This window comes from Mus caroli, chromosome 18 (assembly GCF_900094665.2).
Source record: "Mus caroli chromosome 18, CAROLI_EIJ_v1.1, whole genome shotgun sequence".
Lineage (NCBI taxonomy): Eukaryota > Metazoa > Chordata > Mammalia > Rodentia > Muridae > Mus > Mus caroli.
In genome coordinates, this window is record NC_034587.1 from 86,370,828 (window position 1) to 86,388,891 (window position 18,064).

At 34.6% G+C, this 18,064-nt stretch overlaps 1 protein-coding gene and 1 pseudogene across 1 annotated transcript in view; both read left to right on the plus strand.

Annotated features, from left to right (window-relative positions):
* Tmx3 (thioredoxin related transmembrane protein 3) overlaps nucleotides 1-16,321 on the plus strand; it is a 30,980-nt gene extending 14,659 nt beyond the window's left edge. Inside the window, exons 9-16 of the mRNA XM_021150375.1 lie at nucleotides 1,969-2,035; nucleotides 4,099-4,197; nucleotides 7,059-7,116; nucleotides 7,297-7,350; nucleotides 8,455-8,511; nucleotides 11,112-11,241; nucleotides 12,764-12,832; nucleotides 14,227-16,321. Coding sequence (XP_021006034.1) covers nucleotides 1,969-2,035; nucleotides 4,099-4,197; nucleotides 7,059-7,116; nucleotides 7,297-7,350; nucleotides 8,455-8,511; nucleotides 11,112-11,241; nucleotides 12,764-12,832; nucleotides 14,227-14,484 — 792 coding nt within the window. The 3' untranslated portion in view covers nucleotides 14,485-16,321. The remainder of the gene's footprint in view (nucleotides 1-1,968; nucleotides 2,036-4,098; nucleotides 4,198-7,058; nucleotides 7,117-7,296; nucleotides 7,351-8,454; nucleotides 8,512-11,111; nucleotides 11,242-12,763; nucleotides 12,833-14,226) is intronic.
* Nucleotides 4,889-5,753, plus strand: LOC110284609 (annotated as a pseudogene).
* Nucleotides 16,322-18,064: the final 1,743 nt, after the last annotated feature.

The window sequence follows — 18,064 nt, forward strand, 5'->3', positions numbered from 1 at the left end:
ACCCACTCCCGCTTCCCTGTCCTGGCATTCCCCTACACTGGAGCATCGAGCCTTCTCAGGACCAAGGGTCTCTCCTCCCATTGATGTCCAACAAAGCCATCCTCTACTACATATGAAGTGGAGCCATGGGTCCCTTCATGTGTGTACTCTTTGGTTGGTGGTTTATTCCCTGGGAGCTCTGGGGATACTGGTTGGTTCATATTGTTGTTCCTATTGTTGTTCCTCCTATGGGGCTGCAAGCTCCTTCAACTCCTTCGGGCCTTTCTCTAGCTCCTCCATTGGGGACCTTGTTCTCAGTCCGATGGTTGGCCGAGAGCATCCACCTCTGTATTTGTCAGGTACTGGCAGAGCCTCTCAGGAGACAGCAATCTCAGGCTTCCGTCAGCAAGCACTTGTTGGCATCCCCAGTAGTGTCTGGGGTTTGGTGACTATATATGGGATGGATCCCCAAGTGGGGCAGTCTCTGGATGGTCTTTCCTTCAGTCTCTGCTCCACACTTTGAATCTCCTCCCATGGGTATTTTGTTCCCCCTTCTAAGAAGGACCGAAGTATCTATACTTTGGTCTTCCTTCTTGAGCTTCATTTGGTCTGTGAATTATATCTTGGGTATTCCGAGCTTCTAATCTAATATCCACTTATCAGTGAGGAACCACTGCTTTCTTACATATCTAGGATTTTATATTATAAATGGAATTCTAAAATGATTTCAGCTTTTGAAGAACCTCTATTTTTGTCAATCTAAATCCACTCCAGTTTTACCAGTTTGGTGTAAGACATTTTTCAGAGCAGATCATGTTCATACACTTAATTTGTCATGTCTCCTTTTTTAGATATAATTACTAATGTTTATATTTATAGTCAAATCCATTTTTAGCACACAGGTATGTGATTTTTCACAAATTTTTGTAACTACTATCTCTTGAAGTTGTAGAATTACCTGGACATAAGAGGCAGGAGTTCAAGACCAGCCTGTGCTACATGAGACTTTATTTTTAAGAAGAAAAAACTGAAAACATCGAAAACAGACCCAGCACCCACTTCAGTGTGATAGTAGACATCAAAGAATATAAGAGAGAGAGAAAGAGAGATGGAACTAGATTATCTGCTTTAAGCCCTTCCAGGAATGGCCACTGCATTCCTTTGAAAGGGATCAAAGTTTCATGCTGAAAATAGAAACTTCATATCATTTTGGTGGGAGAGTGTCTAATAGCTGGTGGATCTAGTCATAGTTGGAAACTTTTTAACTACCAGAGGTGTGGTTTTTTATATATATAAAACATGTCATTTTTGTCATAATGTAGCATTATCATAAGATCATTTATCATATTGCCTCTATGCTAAGATGTACCTAAATTCCTTTATTTACTGTTATTTTCATGTTTCATTTACTCATGGGTAATTGCCTAGCCAAATTATTTGTCTTCTGATTGTCATAATTTTACTCTTTTGAAATACTTACAAAATAGAAGGAGGCTCTTTTAGATGATTTCTTATGAATGACAATTGTGTTTTAAAAAGCAGTTTAGGGAGTACTTGTTACCTAATGTTATTCAAGTTATCCTGTGAGGTAGATACTGTCGCAGGCTTTATGTTTCTAGGCTGAGGCAGTTGACCCTAAATGAAGTGACTGAGTATAACATAGCTGGTGAGTTGGTGGGGTGACGTCCTTAGGTCCTGCTGTCCTGTGCTTCAGAATCGACTCCGTCTTTTCCTACTCAGAATGCAGTTCATGGTCTTTTAGAAACTCTTAAGAGTAGTCTTTGCTTTTTCTTATATCAAGCATGCTGCTTCCAGGGAGGTATCTGAAAACATTCAGATATAAAATTTGGCTGAACTTATTATAATTGTACCCTTTTTAGTCTTGAGTTGTTGTATATTTTTTTTTCTTGTTTCTTTCAGTGCTTTTGAAATTGTGGTTACTAATTGAATTGCTAGTGTTAAAACTTAACTTCTAATGTGTTTCTGCAGTATGTGACACTGAAAGAGATGCCTGCTGTGCTTGTTTTCAAAGATGACACTTATTTTGTTTATGATGGTAAGTTCTAATTGTCTTTGATGTTAAGTTTTAAAGCTTTAACTCGTATAAAGCCTTTCATAATTAAAGCATTGTTATAAAGGAGGCATTTATAAACGATTTTGTAAGTGCTACCAGTGTTGCATTTGGTAATCCGTGTACTTTCATCATTAGTTGCTGACAATGATTTTGTGTGTGTGTGAGTGTGCGTGAGAAATTATTAAGATTTCTTAAGAAATCTTAAGAAATGAGCTGTATTCTATTTCTAAGCATTAAATGTTCAGACTTAATTTCAGGAGGATAAGTTTACTTTCATTATACATAGATAAATAAAACATCCTCAGCAGAATGGAACCCTTATACCCTGTTTAGGTATTTCTCCCCCTCTGTCAGAAAACATTTCCTAGAAGTGAATATTTCATTTCATTTAAATTTTATTTTGGTATCTTTCAGACATCATAAAATGAATGACATAATAAAACCCTAGTACTCATAGTAATATAAATGGTTAACAGGACCTTACTGCAGTTGCTTTAGTTGTATTGTTTCTCTTTTGAAGCATTTCAAAGCAAATCCTAATGGCATTTTGTCAGTGTCTCATTAATCTTCTTTTTTGTAAATGTGGGCTATATTTTTAGCCTACTTGGTTATTGAACCACGGGGGAAGATAAAAGTATTTTCATTATTTTAGTCAAGGAACATGTTATTTTGATAACTGAGCTGAGAAAACTCAGCATCTCTATTTTTTTTTTTTTAACTGTGTTTAGTTGAACTAAGTTCTTGATATATAATTGTCATTACTGCATGCTATACATTAGGTGTATTCTATTACTTAGTAAAGTAAAAAACTACTTAATATTATATTGTTATTTTTATCCTTTAAATGATTTGTGCAATGGATAGTATGGCAGATAAATTCATACATCACTTGAACATTAGATAAGGAGATCTATGAACAGCAAGTTTGTTCACTGGCTCATTCATTCAGGGGATAGTTATTGAATGTTTACAATTATCACCAAACAGTCAAATGAACATGAGAGGAACTTGTGCATATAAAAATAGGAGAAAGAAAAGAACCCATATATGTGTCTTTACTTACATTCTTTTTTATTATGGAACTGCTAGCAGAAGTGCTCAGTCTTTGTGCCTGCCTAAAGAAAGTCTGTCTCCTTTCACCTCACTTCCTACTTCAGATGTCTTTGTGCCTGAGAGGGTATTGTGCATGTCCATCTTTGTTGCCAAATTTTGAACCTGCCTGAAGCCTTCAGGTGGACAATAGATCGCATAATACCTCAGACATTTAGTTATTTATGAATCTGGAACCATTTGGATACTACTACAGGGATAGTTTTTTCTGAAGAGTTTTAAATTCATCACGTTGTACAGCCCTTAGGAAATTTACTGTTACCATGGAATGAAGATCCTGGCCTAGTAATCAACTTGTAGTTTTAGGTTCCATTTTCTAATTTCTAAATCCAGCCCTAAATAATTTCAGTTTTTAAAAATTTATTTTATAGATTTGGTTGCTTAAGCTAGTTTATTTAGCAGTGTGACAGGAAAGGAAAAGCACTCCTTTCAGTCAGTGAGTACAGTGTAGTCGATAAAAGACCTTTACTTCTAATGGTTTCTTCATGCCATTGTCCTGTTTCCAAAAGTATTTCAGAACAATATTTTTAATCGAGATATAATTTCCTGTCTGCCTAGATAAGGAAGTATTTGATGTTGAAATGCAGCTAATGTATGTGTATGTTTAAGTTGTAGATATGAGAAAGAATTGTAAATAAGATAAAATCTAATAAGCAGGAGCAAAGAAATTAAAATACAAATTACCCACAATGATAAGAACCAGGTAACACCTTCACTAGGCTGTCATTTAGGAATATATGTTTTCATTTGATCATTTGTCACTATCTTTTCAATTTTGCTTTTCAAATGAATATTCAGTCTATAATAACTGTATTATAATTTTTAAATTTATAAATGGACTTTATTAATATATTACAAAATATACTTTATTCACTTTGCTAGATTGAGACATAACTATCTTGTACTATGATGTATTTCTTTTGCTTTGTTTCAAGAGTATGAAGATGGCGATCTGTCCTCGTGGATCAGCAGAGAGAGGTTTCAGAACTACCTTACTATGGATGGTTTTCTCCTGTATGAACTTGGAGACACAGGTAAGAAGCAGATGGCCATTGCTGTTTCATTATAGAATTTTTCTTTAATTGAATATGTATTTACTGGTTCTTTTAAGGCTGCATTTCCTAATCAAAGTAGACTTATGTTTGCTAGTTCTGCTTTCAAAGAATTGAGGCTTATAATACCATGGATATGTACCCTCATAAGATGATCAATGTAGCGAAAGAGAAGGCTTACTAACAACTGATGGTGATGAGGAAGACAGGGAATGAGGGAAAAACAACAAAAATCATGAAGCTACTTGTTAAAGTAAAGCCTTCTCACCGTCTTTTGAGGTCTGCTGTTACTTGTGAGTGGGAATCGGTCATATTGTTCATTGCTTAAGGTTTTGAGGTAGAAATTGACAAAGCAAGAAAATAAATAGAAGTATAAAAGTTTACAGCACATAGAAAGTTTAAAAGTTATAAGAAGTTTTCTTAGGAGAGTATTATATAAATTTGGACTAATTAAAAGTGGAACAATTTGAACCGGGCGTGGTGGTACACGCCTTTAATCCCAGCACTCGGGAGGCAGAGGCAGGCGAATTTCTGAGTTCGAGGCCAGGTTGGTCTACAGAGTGAGTTCCAGGACAGCCAGGGATACATAGAGAAACCCTGTCTCAAAAAACCAAAAAAAAAAAAAAAAAAAAAAAAGGGGGGACAACTAGGCAAAACAAGAGATTGGGGATTGCGTTAGCTGTAAACCAGTTCTCCCCAGAGCTTGGGGAAGGAAGTCTCACTGTGGAGGTCTGAGGGAAACGCTCACACCAGGTAGACGCCACACAGTCATCATGGGCAAGGGTGACCCCAACAAGCTGTGAGGCAAAATGTCCTCATACGCCTTCTTCGTGCAGACCTGCCGGGAGGAGCACAAGAAAAAGCATCCCGACTGGTCGGTCAACTTCGCTGAGAAATGCTCCGAGAGATGGAAGACCATGTCTGCAAAGGAAAAGTCGAAGTTTGAAGATTTGGCCAAGAGCAACAAAGCTCATAACAAGGAGATGAAGAACTATGTTCCTCCCAAAGGGGATAAGAAAGGAAAAAAAAAAGATACAAATGCTCCGAAGAGACCACTGTCTGCCTTCTTCCTGTTTTGCTCTGAAAATCGCCCAAAGATCAAAATTGAACACCCTGGTATCTAAGTATCTATTGGAGATACTTAGAAGAAACTGGTTGAGTTGTGGCCTGAGCAATCTGCCAAAGATAACTGTATGAGCAGAAAGCAGCTAAACTAAAAGAGAAGTACAAAAAGAATATTGCTGCATACCGTGCCAAGGACAAAAGTGAAGCAGGAAAGAAGGGTCCTGGTAAGACAGCAGGCTCAAAGAAGAAGAATGAACCAGAGATGAGGAAGAAGAGGAGTAAGATGAAGAAGAAGAGGATGAAGAATAAGTGGCTGTCCTAAAGTGTGGAGTGTATGTGCTCAGGCAATTATTTTGCTAAGAATGTGAAATTCAAGTGCAGCTCAACATTAGCTTCAGCATAAAAACTGAACAGATTTTTTTATACTGATGATATTCTTTGTAGAGAAAATACTTTTTAAAAAGTTTGTAGCTTTTTCGGGGGCTATAACATACAGTTAGATTTAAAGCTTTTAATGTTGAATGTTTCTAAATATTTAATGGTTTCTTTAATTTCTTATGGTAGCAAAAAAAATTTTTTCATAGGAATTTGTATTACCAGAAAAAAAAATTTTAGGATGTTACATTTTGTTTGTTTGTTTGTTTGTTTGTTTTAATTTGTAATAAAATAATGCTTTTTTTTTTTAAGTGGGACAACTATTGTTACCACTTGTGTCTCCTCTCATGGTTACATGGTCATGAAATGGAAATGCAGTTGTAGGGAAGAGATATTTGAAAACTAAATAAAAACAAGAATTAAGACTAACTAGTACATGAAATACTTCAAGAAATAATCCTTATGGACTGTTGTTTTCAACAGAAAGCTAACAGTAAGTTGAGATTATATAGTTAGTATTAGAAATGTAGTATGCAGCCTGAGATTAGGAAAAGCATCAAAATAATGTACCGTGACACTAATTTTTTTAACTTAACCCTACATTTGTATTCCTTCCCCAAGTGAAATAATATTTTAGTATGTTTAGGTATATAATTTCATTTAACTTTCTTCATAAATCTGAAAGACTTGTTTTCCTAAGATGAGAGTTTCTTGAAGTTCAGTTACATAGGTCGTACACAGTGGTATCTCGACTTTGTCCTCCAGGGCTTGGTACCGTGCTGAGAACATAACATATTCAACCCAAATCAATGCCACCAGAATACCACTGCTCTGTTACTACACTGTTCTACCCTCCTGAACATTATCAGTAGGCATACGAATTACTGGCATATAAATTTCTGTTTTACTACTACTACAGGAACAGTATGTCACTCAAATTTTATTCTATATGCCATAACTGGTGAAATTGTAACAGAAAATTACCACACAAAAATCATTTCCTTAGTGTTATAAACTATTGTTTTGTGGTTTTTTTTTAAGCAACAATGTTTAGTAAACTTTTTAAAATAAATGTCTTCTTTATGGTGTAGCTTTCCACAAATACTGTGTCAGTCTTTGGATTGTATAAAATTTAATAGAGAAATTATAGAAAATGTATTATTATTTACCTCCTAGAGGTAGAAGAAATTTATCATTTGTAAGTAACTAATTCACTGGTCCAGGCTGCAAGCATTATACCATAAGATGTTGGGTTAATTTTATGTACTATATAAATGATGATTGGAGTTAAAGTTTAGAAAGATATTATGATAGTTCACATTTACAGGAGAAATATTTGACAAGTGTAATAATAGTTATACATATTCAGTTCAAGAAAATGAAGGTATTATTCTTAATTTCAGGAAAGCTTGTGGCCATAGCAGTTATTGATGAGAAAAACACATCACTTGAGCATACCAGGTATAGTTGCTTTGAAATGGATTTAAGCTTTAAGTGTCATCCAGATCAGCTCTTTGTATAATCTCTTTAGAGTATCTTGTTTTGTCTGTAGTACTTAGATAAGGCAACAGATATTGTAATGGGATAATTTAAACTTTTTAATTGAAGAGGTGAAATATTTATATATTTGTTCTTCCATAGATTAAAGTCAATTATTCAGGAAGTCGCTAGAGATTTCAGAGACCACTTCCATAGGTATGTGCATGTGTTCTGAAATGTTGTCCTTGTTTGAAAGGTTGTCTTTGTTTAATTTGGCATTACAGTGACGTAAACCAAAAGTTGTATCCCTAATCTTTAAAATTTAAATCTGACATCTGAGATGCTCTAAGGGCTAAATGCATGCATGAACTCTGACATGACACTAAGCGGAAAATTCCACACCTGCCATGATAGTAGTCAGAACACAAAATCACTTTTATACAGTTGTGTGAAATTTCCTTCAGGATATGTGTATAAGGTATATATGGGGGGAAAACTTGAATTCTGTAATTAACACTTTGGTTCCTGCCCTAGGGAGCTCATCATTTATGTGAAAATGTTCCAAACCATGAAAATTTTCAGAAGTTTCAAGCATATTTGACCCTAGGCTTTCAGATAAGACAGTCCATATGAAAGGTGAATCAAGAATTGATTGACTTGGAGCTTCCCGTCAGCATAAGGATACATGCATGCCACATCTTTCAAGTTAGAGTAGCTTCATTTATATTTCATCCCATTCGTGCTTCCTGAGAGTGTTTGACATATGTTTTATGGTAGGAAAATATGGACATAAATTTGTAAATTGGAAACAATTTAAATGAACAGTCACATGTTAGGTAGATGATTATAACAAATTTTCAGAAAAAAATTAATAGAATGAAACATTTACTTGAGAATAAGAATTTTTGCTGTATTTCAAATGTTTGGGTTTGTTGTTGTTATCAAAAACAGCAATAGAAACTTCTAGGATTCATTATTTTCTTCATATTTCAAATCTACCAAAAGCTCATTGTGCAATTCTCCTGGTACAAGGTAGCTGATCTTTTCTAAGTGGTCCTATTTCACAGTAAATCACCTTTCCTAGTATTTTACTTGCAGCACATTTCTTCTCTGCCTTTTAAACCTGTATACAGTGAGGTGATGTCCAGGGTTATTGCTGCTTGTGTACTTGCTTATTAATAGAACATAATCTTAGAACATAGGGGTTTCTATGTTCATTATTATATGCTTACCAATTTCTGGTTTGTACTGTGTTCCATTTTTCTTTTAATCTAATATTGTCCTCTTTCCTTCTTTCTCTTTTGCTGCTGTGTTTCAAAGAGATTTTCAGTTTGGCCATATGGATGGAAATGACTATATAAACACTTTGTTGATGGAGTAAGTAAAGTGTTGATGGTTTTGATAGCAGTTTTTCTACTTTGATATCTAGGGAGTGACTTACTTAGCTGGAAAAAAGCATACCAAAACTACTTGTCATTTTCTGGTGCTGACCACATTATAGATAGCCATGGTGAGCCATCATGTGGTTGCTTGGAATTGAACTCAGGACATCTGGAAGAGTAGCCAGTGCTCTTTACTGCTGAGCCATCTCAGTAGCCCCAGAGATTTAATATCATTCTTTAGTATAGAAGATAATTTCCCACTTCAGCATTATAACTTAGTGTTCTCAAATCATTCTATAATGTGTAACATTTGTAGTTTTTATAATATAAGCTTTAATAATTAAAATTAGTATTATTATTAATTAATTATTATTAAAATAGGTAATTATGGTCTGGTAAGGTTGTTCACTATATAGGCACTTGCTCAGAAGCCTGACAACTTTAGTTTAATCCTTATATAGAGACCCAGTTCCTGAGGGTTGGCTGACTTCCACAATAATTATTAATACTTGAAGTAATTGACACTAGTATTTTTTCAATTTTAAAAATCATCAATAGATTGATACACATGTAGAATAAATTTTAGTTATTTTTACCCCCATTTCCTCCTATTTTCTCCCACATTTCCCTCTGAAACACTTCTGCCCAGTATGTCTGACCCAACTTAATTTAATTTGAGTTATTTGCATGAGTGTATGGTAGGTTATTGCTTGGAGCATTTGTACCATCAGTGAAGAAAATGATAACCTGACCCAACAGCTATTAACTGCCAGTAATCACACAGGAAGGTATAGGACTTCATAGTCTTTCCCCACCCCACCCCCCATGCAAGGTACAATGCTGGCAGACTAAGTCTCATGCAGAACTTGTGCAGATAACTATAAATTCATACGTGCAACAGCTTTACTATGTGCAGAAGTCAACTTTTTGCTGCACATCTCCCCATTCTCTCTTATATTTTTTTCCTCTTTCATCCTCCTTGCCAATTGTTCCCCAAATCACAATAAAGTTTTAGTACAAAAAAAAAATTAGTAAAAGAAATTCATATATTTCTTATTGCCCACTTATTGTTTATAGAAGTTGTAAGGTTGATCTTATATAAACCTAAGAGAAAAGATATTCTGTATAGTCTTATAGAAAGAATACCCTATAATAGAAATATAGTTTTTGCAGTACATGTGATAGGAATTTGATAAGACCCTTTTTTAAATCTTCAGTGAGTAGATAGATTTATTTAAAAAAAAATGTTTTGCAACATTGCACAGCAGATTTGTTTCGATAACTAACATCATCTGAAATGATAGTATCTAACAGTAAACCCTTAGTTTACATAGTTTAATCAGTTGTGAAATAGTAAAAGATCTGAGCTCAGATTACCGTCACAAGATCATAGCTTGAGTTGTTAGTTTGAAGGGTATGATAAGTTTTAGTCTTTTGGTTTTTTGGTTTTGTTTGTTTTGTCTCTGACAAATACATGAGGGAAACATTTTAAAGGAGGTAAATTGGCTCCAGTTTATAGGTCTCAGACAATGTTGGTGGGTTCCATTGGTTTCAGTTTAAATGAGGCAGAGTATCATGATAACTGGAATGTGTGGCTGATACTCCTTATCTTAGGTGACCAAGAAGTAAAAGTAGAGGAAAAGGAAAGGAAGCAAGATAATCTAGCTAGGCTTAACTGTTGAAGATTCCCTGCTTACAAAGATAATATCACCAGTTGAGGACCGAGCCTTCCACACATGAGCCTGTCCAGGCCACTTCATATTCAGGTCATAACAATAGGGCTTTCTGTGCTAGGGTATGATCCTCTTTGATGAATTTTTAAATATATTGGAAAAAATATGTATCCTATTGTTGGGTAGAGTAACAGTAGACTAGAGAATTCACAGTAGTGTTTATTCAACATGTATATAATATAAAAGGTATCATTCTAGTCGGGCGGTGGTGGCGCATGCCTTTAATCCCAGCACTTGGGAGGCTGAGGCAGCCTGGTCTACAAAGTGAGTTCCAGGACAGCCAGGGCTACACAGAGAAACCCTGTCTCGAAAAACCAAAAAAAAAGAAAAAAAAAAAAAAAACATTCTAAATGTTTAGCTTGAATTTTCTCATGTAATTGTGTAGCAAGTTAGGAATTATTAATTTCCATATTTTATAACAAAAAGTATTTACATGTAAGATGCTAAATTTCTGGACTAATATCTTGCGATATTAAGAGAAAGTGCCAGAATCAAACAGTATGAGTCTAGAGATATCTTCTTGCCTATCTGGGTTTCTGAGTACCATCTAAAGTAGGGCTAAATGTTATCAGTATTGCATATAGTATGATTCAGAAATTTATACTTTGCATAGCACAAATTTTATTCTTATATTTAATCACTGCTACTCAGGTGTTGGTTTTTAGGTTATTTTCATACAATATTAGTTTATGATAGATTTTATGCAAACTTTGAAAAGTTCTTGTAGACCACAGTGGTAAAGATATTAAAAATCTCTTTTCTTCTCTAACTATAGCTCCTAAGATATAAATGAGGAGTAAGGTATTTGTTATTGCTATGCTTAATATAAGTTTTGATTTCTTTCTTTTTTTCTTTTTTCTAGCGAATTAACAGTCCCAACAATAGTTGTACTGAATACTTCAAACCAACAGTACTTTTTGCTAGATAGACATATTAAGGATGCGAGCGACATGGTCCAGTTCATTAACAGCATTTTGGATGGTACAGTACCAGTAAGTAATTCAGGTCCATTTCAGAGGGATAAATGGGAGAAGGCAGAGGAGAAACTAGCAGTTCTTTACCTTTAATCCTGAGAAGATAGGGCTAGGGTTAGAGGGAATCAGCTTCAGCCCACTGCTTTCTCCTGTCTCAGTCAGCCTATTAGAAAGTTTTTGTATGACAGAGGCTCACAGGTGCAAATGTCCCTTGAAGTGTTACTTGAGACACCTTTACTTGTCACAGTAATGGGAAAAGCCTCTAATGTTGGACTAGAGATAGTAAGAAATTTGTGATGTGGGATAATAGATTTTAGAGAATTTACCCTTTTGGATCAGTTGAATTAAGGACAACTGAAATAAGTTAGCAGAAATTATTTTCTATTTCCTAATAAAAGCTGTGAACAATCACAGTTTTTCAACCATCAAGAAATGTATTGAGGGCTGGTGAGATGGCTCAGTGGGTAAGAGCACCCGACTGCTCTTCCAAAGGTCCAGAGTTCAAATCCCAGCAACCACATGGTTGCTCACAACCATCTGTAATGAGATCTGACTCCCTCTTCTGGAGTGNCTGAAGTCAGCTACAGTGTACTTAGATATAATAATAAATAAATCTTAAAAAAAAAAAAGAAATGTATTGAGAATCAGAGGTTCAGAAAAGAGTTCTAAAAATAATCATGTGAAAGAATTGTCATAAAGACTATACGATTTTAATTTTCTTATTGTAATATTTCTCAGACTACCTATAACTCATATTAACAGACAAAAAAACCTGCTCAGGTGTGATCAGCATACATCTTAATTAAGTGGGGAAAAAAAATCCAGAAGGATCTTTGTTGCTTTGATGATAATTTAATTACTGTTTTCTTACATTTTTGTTTTAAGTTTTATACAAACTTTGAAAAGTCAACATTGCATACCTATCATAGTTTAAAGTCAGTAAATTTGTGAAACTCCCTCAGTTACATAGCAAGTAGCAATATTGGTATTGTGTAGAAATGGTATTTTGATCGAAAGAAATTGAGTTGTAGTGGTGTGAGCCCTTTTGTTTGTGATTTAGTAAAACCTGATCAGACTTTCATAACAGATTTCATTAGTCCTAAAGTTTAGCAATTCAAAGAATGGGCCAGACTTCTGGGATAGCTAGATGCCAGGGTTTGATATCCCCAGGAACTTTTCTCTGCTTCTCAGCACTCCCTGTTAAGCTCTGTCTGCATGAGGGTGTTCCTAAGTAGTAGGAAAGTTTCTGCCTCAATGTGGCCAAGCAACCCAGAGAAATTCAAATCTTGTCCAAGCCTGGTGAAGGTGGACCAGCTTCAACAAACCACAAAGATCATGAATAAAGGCAGAATGAATTTTAGAATATGTTAACATGATAAGATAGGAAAGGACAAAAGAGGGTCTTAACTATTCAACATGAATTTTGGGGGTTACATATGTAATATTTTATAAGTCAACTTTTACGTCCAGTTACATGATTATGTAACATAAAAATGAACTACTAATATGTGCATAATGTTTTATTCTTATTAAATTGAAGGCCCAAGGAGGTGATAGCATTTTTCAGAGATTGAAAAGAATAGTATTTGATGCCAAATCTACAATTGTGGTAAGTTCTGACAGTATCTTCAATAGCTGAAAAATTTGGGGTTTTCAATCTGCTCTCTCTTTACACTTGCCTTCTTTCTTTTGCACTTTATTTCTCTAAATTGCTGGCTTAAATTGTAGAATCAAAATGTGTCTGTAATTCTCTAACAGTGTCTTCCGTCATTTGTTCATCCCAGCTGTCTTGCTAGCTGCTCCATGCTGCTTTTCATTTGTTGAGATCAAGGCAACCATGAAAATGTAGCTAGCCTTCTTTATTGATAAGGAGTAAATTTGAGTAATCTGAATAAATCCATACATAGCATCCATCTGTTTAGCAGTCACATTTGTTTTCCTGTTTCCACCCAAATGGATTAGCCACTTGCTATTTTGTCCACCAGCTGCCCTCATTTTCACCTAAGTCCACACCTCCTCTCAACAGTCTACAGTACATTCCTCATACCACTACACAGTGTCACAGTGGCCATCAGTTCTGAGTACTCTCTTTCCCCTTTCCTGTGATACACATCAGAAGATCCCATCCATCTGAGTACTTTCCTTACTGGCTTTTAAATATTGTTGAGGCTTTTTAAGGCTAGGGCTAGTTGTCATAAGTTACCTTGCTCTGCTTTTTTCTCACTCATCTTTAAATTTCCCTCTTACTCTGAATCAATCCAAAATGGTCTTTTTGTTTTCTGGATTCCTCCAGAGACAAAGACCCAACCCATGAAATACATCTTACAGTAAAACTCATTCAGTAAAATTATTTTTCTGACAACTGAGGAAATAACACATAACATAAAATGAACTAGTAAGTTAGTGTGGCTTTACTAGCAACATGACTCAATGTTAAAATGTCATGTGAAGAGAATATATATAGGGCTATAAGTAAATGGCTCTGTTAAGAGCTGGTACCTTTTTACAGGAAATGAACCCAAGTCATTTCCAACCTACAGGAGATCTGACACCTCTGGCCTCCAGACACCTACACACACACACACACACACACACACACACACACACAAATAATTAAAAGCTTTTAAAAAAACAAAATCATAAGAACATGTATATATAACTCTTTATCAGAAAGAGCCCACAAGCAATTTCCTAGAGTTCGACATAGTAACAGTAATTATCTAAGAGGTATTTATGGGTAATGTGAAAAAAGACAGATCTTTATTAAGTACTGTTTGGTTACTTTTCCTATTGCCCATCGCCAATTCTGCACACTCACATGTGCATGTAAGAGTGTAGAGTTTTTATTTAGTCTTTAACATGGTAGGAATTGCTTGGGTTTTGACATTAATTTATTGAAACTGAGTTCAATAGCAGTGAGGGGAATCTGTTGTGGCCTTAAATTTACATCATGTATTTTATGTCAGGGTTCCATTCAAGTGCATCTGTATTCTCTACCCACAGTCTATATTCAAGAGCTCTCCACTTATGGGCTGCTTTCTTTTCGGGCTGCCACTGGGTGTCATCAGTATCATGTGCTATGGAATCTATACAGCTGACACAGATGGAGGCTATATAGAAGAACGATATGAAGTATCTAAAAGTGAAATGGAAAACCAGGAACAGATAGAAGAGAGCAAAGAGCAAGAGTCCAGCAGTGGAGGGTCTCTAGCGCCTACTGTGCAAGAGCCCAAAGATGTATTAGAAAAGAAGAAAGATTGAAACTTCACAGATAAAAAATATTTGATAGAATGTCAAGTTATTAAAGAGTATTTATTGAATTTAGAGATTTAATCATGATCTATTTACAGAAGAGAACATATTCTTTGTATTTTGCTAATAACAACTGCATGAATTAAAATAATTCTTCCATAAGTAGGAAGATGTTTGGAACAAAGTGATGAACAGTTTGTCCAGAACAAAGCCAGATCATTGTATCAGTTACTTTACAGACGCCCATTATATACACACTTCTCTGTGTGCCTGTTCTATGACAAAGTAAAGAAGCTTGGACAGAATATTAAATTGACCATTAATGTGGAAGATGTGTTTTTTGCAAAGAGAAATAGTACTTTCACCTACTGTATCAATTCTCCTATATTTTGGATAAAATTTATATAAACAAATAAAGTCTTTAAAATTTAGACATTTTAAGAGGACTGGTAACATTTTCTGTGTATCAGATTTAAGGTTCTGAGTTTAAAACTAGTGTTTTTATATATAGCATAGTGATTTTATTTTACTAGTTGTTTTTAAAGGAGAAATGTTACTTTTTTACTTATACTCTGTTACATTATTATGATAATGGCATATAACCCTATGAAGTGGGTGAAGAATCTTGTAATTGACTTTTAAAAATGACCACGGTATTCGGAGAGTGGTGGCTTCAGCCTTTTCCTGTGCTGTTTAGTAGAGTGCACTGTCCACCACTGGAGGAAGGAATGGCCCTCTTAGTATATCTTGATTTTAGCCAAAGCAGCCTAGTATTTTGTTTTGGTTTTATTTTATAGCTTGACATTACTTCTAATATTTCTGTTAATTATGAATGCTTTCAGAAGTAATATAAATCATGTTTTTATGATATATAAACTAATAATTTAAAATTTACTGCCACACCTCTATTGTGGGAGGCCATAACAGGTTGGTGATATAATCAACATGTTAAATTCAGATTTCATGAACAAGGGGAGAGATCCTAGTTCCCTTCTCTAGACTCAGCTTTGCCTCTATGACAGTCACAACCTCGCATCTTTCATCAGAATGCAGTTGTGTCTAAGAGTGGGTATTTTGTGATAATGTTTACTATAGATTAGTTTGTTAATTTTGATGCCTTCATTTTAGCTAATTTCAGAATTTTTATTAGGTAATGTCTAGGTCCTGTTCTTTGAGTATCTTAGAGTGTGTTGAAAGGATCCGCTGAGCATTTACAAACATGGTTTGTAGCTCTAACCCTGAAGTTACTTGGGGACTTTGCTTTGGTTGCCAAGGGAGCTTCTGGTTTCTGATGCAGTACTAACCAGTATTGCATCATATTAATGAATTAAAGCATGTATATCTGTAGAGCAAGAGAATTGCTAATTATAGTCTGTGCCCAAGTATTCTTTTCATATTTAAAAGCAACCATTTTTAATATTTAATCACCCATCATTAACTTTATTGATAATTGTGTATGTATGTAGTCATGGGGAATGTTCAGAAAATAAAAGAATATTCTCAAATGGAAACTGGAGATAAGCACTGTTAAAAGTTACTGTAACAAACTCCTCTATAGAATAAACTTCTTAGACTCTTTGGGAAGCTTCATGGTAGTGGTCCCAATGGTCAAGCCTTATTGCAGGAGAAAAGACCTGAAGTCTGTACAGATGCCTCATTAATGATAATGTGTGGTAAGAAGAGAGACGTGAAGAAATAGGGAGTGCCACTATTACATTTTATTATTGTTTATCACTACCAAATGTTAAATGTATCTTGTCTGGTCAATCATCCTTGTAAATAAGTTCTCAATAGGAAAAAAGAGTAAAGCACAGCTTTGCATTAATAAACATATGCACAGAGGTGATTCATTGTATTCTGAAATAGTTTTCTTTTTGAATGAGTGCTTTGGTTCTCTGTTGTGAAACAACTTTATATCAATCCTCATATTCTATTTGTACTTTTATAATGTGCATTAGGGAAAAATGTGTAAGTGGTTTGTAAGTAAATAGTTTTATTTCTTTTTGTATTAAACTTTTGATTTTTACATGTTTCTTTTTGAGGATATTTTTATTTGCATTGTCAGAGTGCTCACATAAAAAAAGAACATAAAATTTGCTCACTCATGTGCTTTTCTTTTTAATGTGTTATCAGAGTACTATTTGCTTTTATCAGGAGAACATACTTTAGAATCAAGGCAGCTCTATTCATAATCTAAGAAAAAATTGATCCTCTAAATCCCTTGGTTAGATACCAACAATAGAATCCTTTCAGGAAATTGGGATTCTACCTTTTTTTTTAAAATGTGTCAAGTTTTGATTTCTGAAATTCAAAAACATAGCTCATAGGTCCTCAACATTTAAGAGTATTTCAGAGGATGCATGCTTAGCCCAACATCCTCAGCACCTCTGTTCTGAAATCTTTGTTGTGTTTATCAATATTTTTATAGTTTCTTATGTCTGAAAATTGTTTGATGTTTATTAGATCTAGAGGTTTTTACTCAAAGGACTTCTGAAACCTGGTTTAGAAATAATGTAAAAGATGCCAAATGAGTAAAGGTGATGGAAAGGTCTTTTGAAGAGCTGAAGCGATCATTTCTGTTTACTCAGTTTTATTGCCCATGATGTTTCTAATGTTTTGGCTTGGTAGGTAGCTCTAAATTTTAAGAAAAGAATCATTTCCAGCATTGGGGACACAGAGGCAAGCGAATCTCTGTGAGTTCGAGACCAGCCATGGCTACAGACATACCCTTTCTTGGGGAAAAATATATACATTTTTTTTCATCAGTGTTTCATGAGGAAATGAACCGGGGGGGGGGGGGGGGGCGGGGGTGGATCACTCAGCTATTCTTATATAAAAATTGTTAAAACAAGTGTGAGATATTAAGACTTAAGTAACAGGACTGAGTTTGCAATTTTATTTTTACAAATATATATTTTTTCTGAATGAGTCTAAGTTCCAAGAATGAGAATAATAATAATAATAAATAATAGTTAATAATGTTCTAGTTTGGGCTAAGCTATAAAAGTTTTTGAAAGACTTTATTACTACTAACTTGTTTAATTGTGATACTCTGCCTTATGACACCAGTTGGAAACCTTTGTTTTTCTAAAATAAAGTAATTAAAAACATCATTGCATAATTGCTACCTTTAATATGTGTTTTTCAGAAATTTGCCACATGACTAATCTCTAAACAAAATCAGAAGCTACAACTAATAATATTCCACACAGTACTTTCCTTTTATTAAGACATAGTTTATTTAAAATTACAGAACCACAATTTTAGATTTTAAGCAGGCTTGGAAGTGAATTGTAGATTAATTCCTTATACCCAGAACCCCAGCATCACTTGGTTAGTTTTAATTTTATAAGACCTAATATGTTTTTTAAATATTATTTTTTAAAAGGATACCTCAGCTTTTCTACAAAATTTAAAGTGTGGTGGATTTGAGTTTTGTATTAATAAATTATGATCCTGGACACCATACTCTTCTAACCTCTCACTTTCATTATTAATGAACAGGGAATTTAAAGCCTTTGGGGTCCGGGTGGAAGGCACTGTTTGCATTTGATTTTTAATTATTTTGACATTAAAGTATACATTTTGA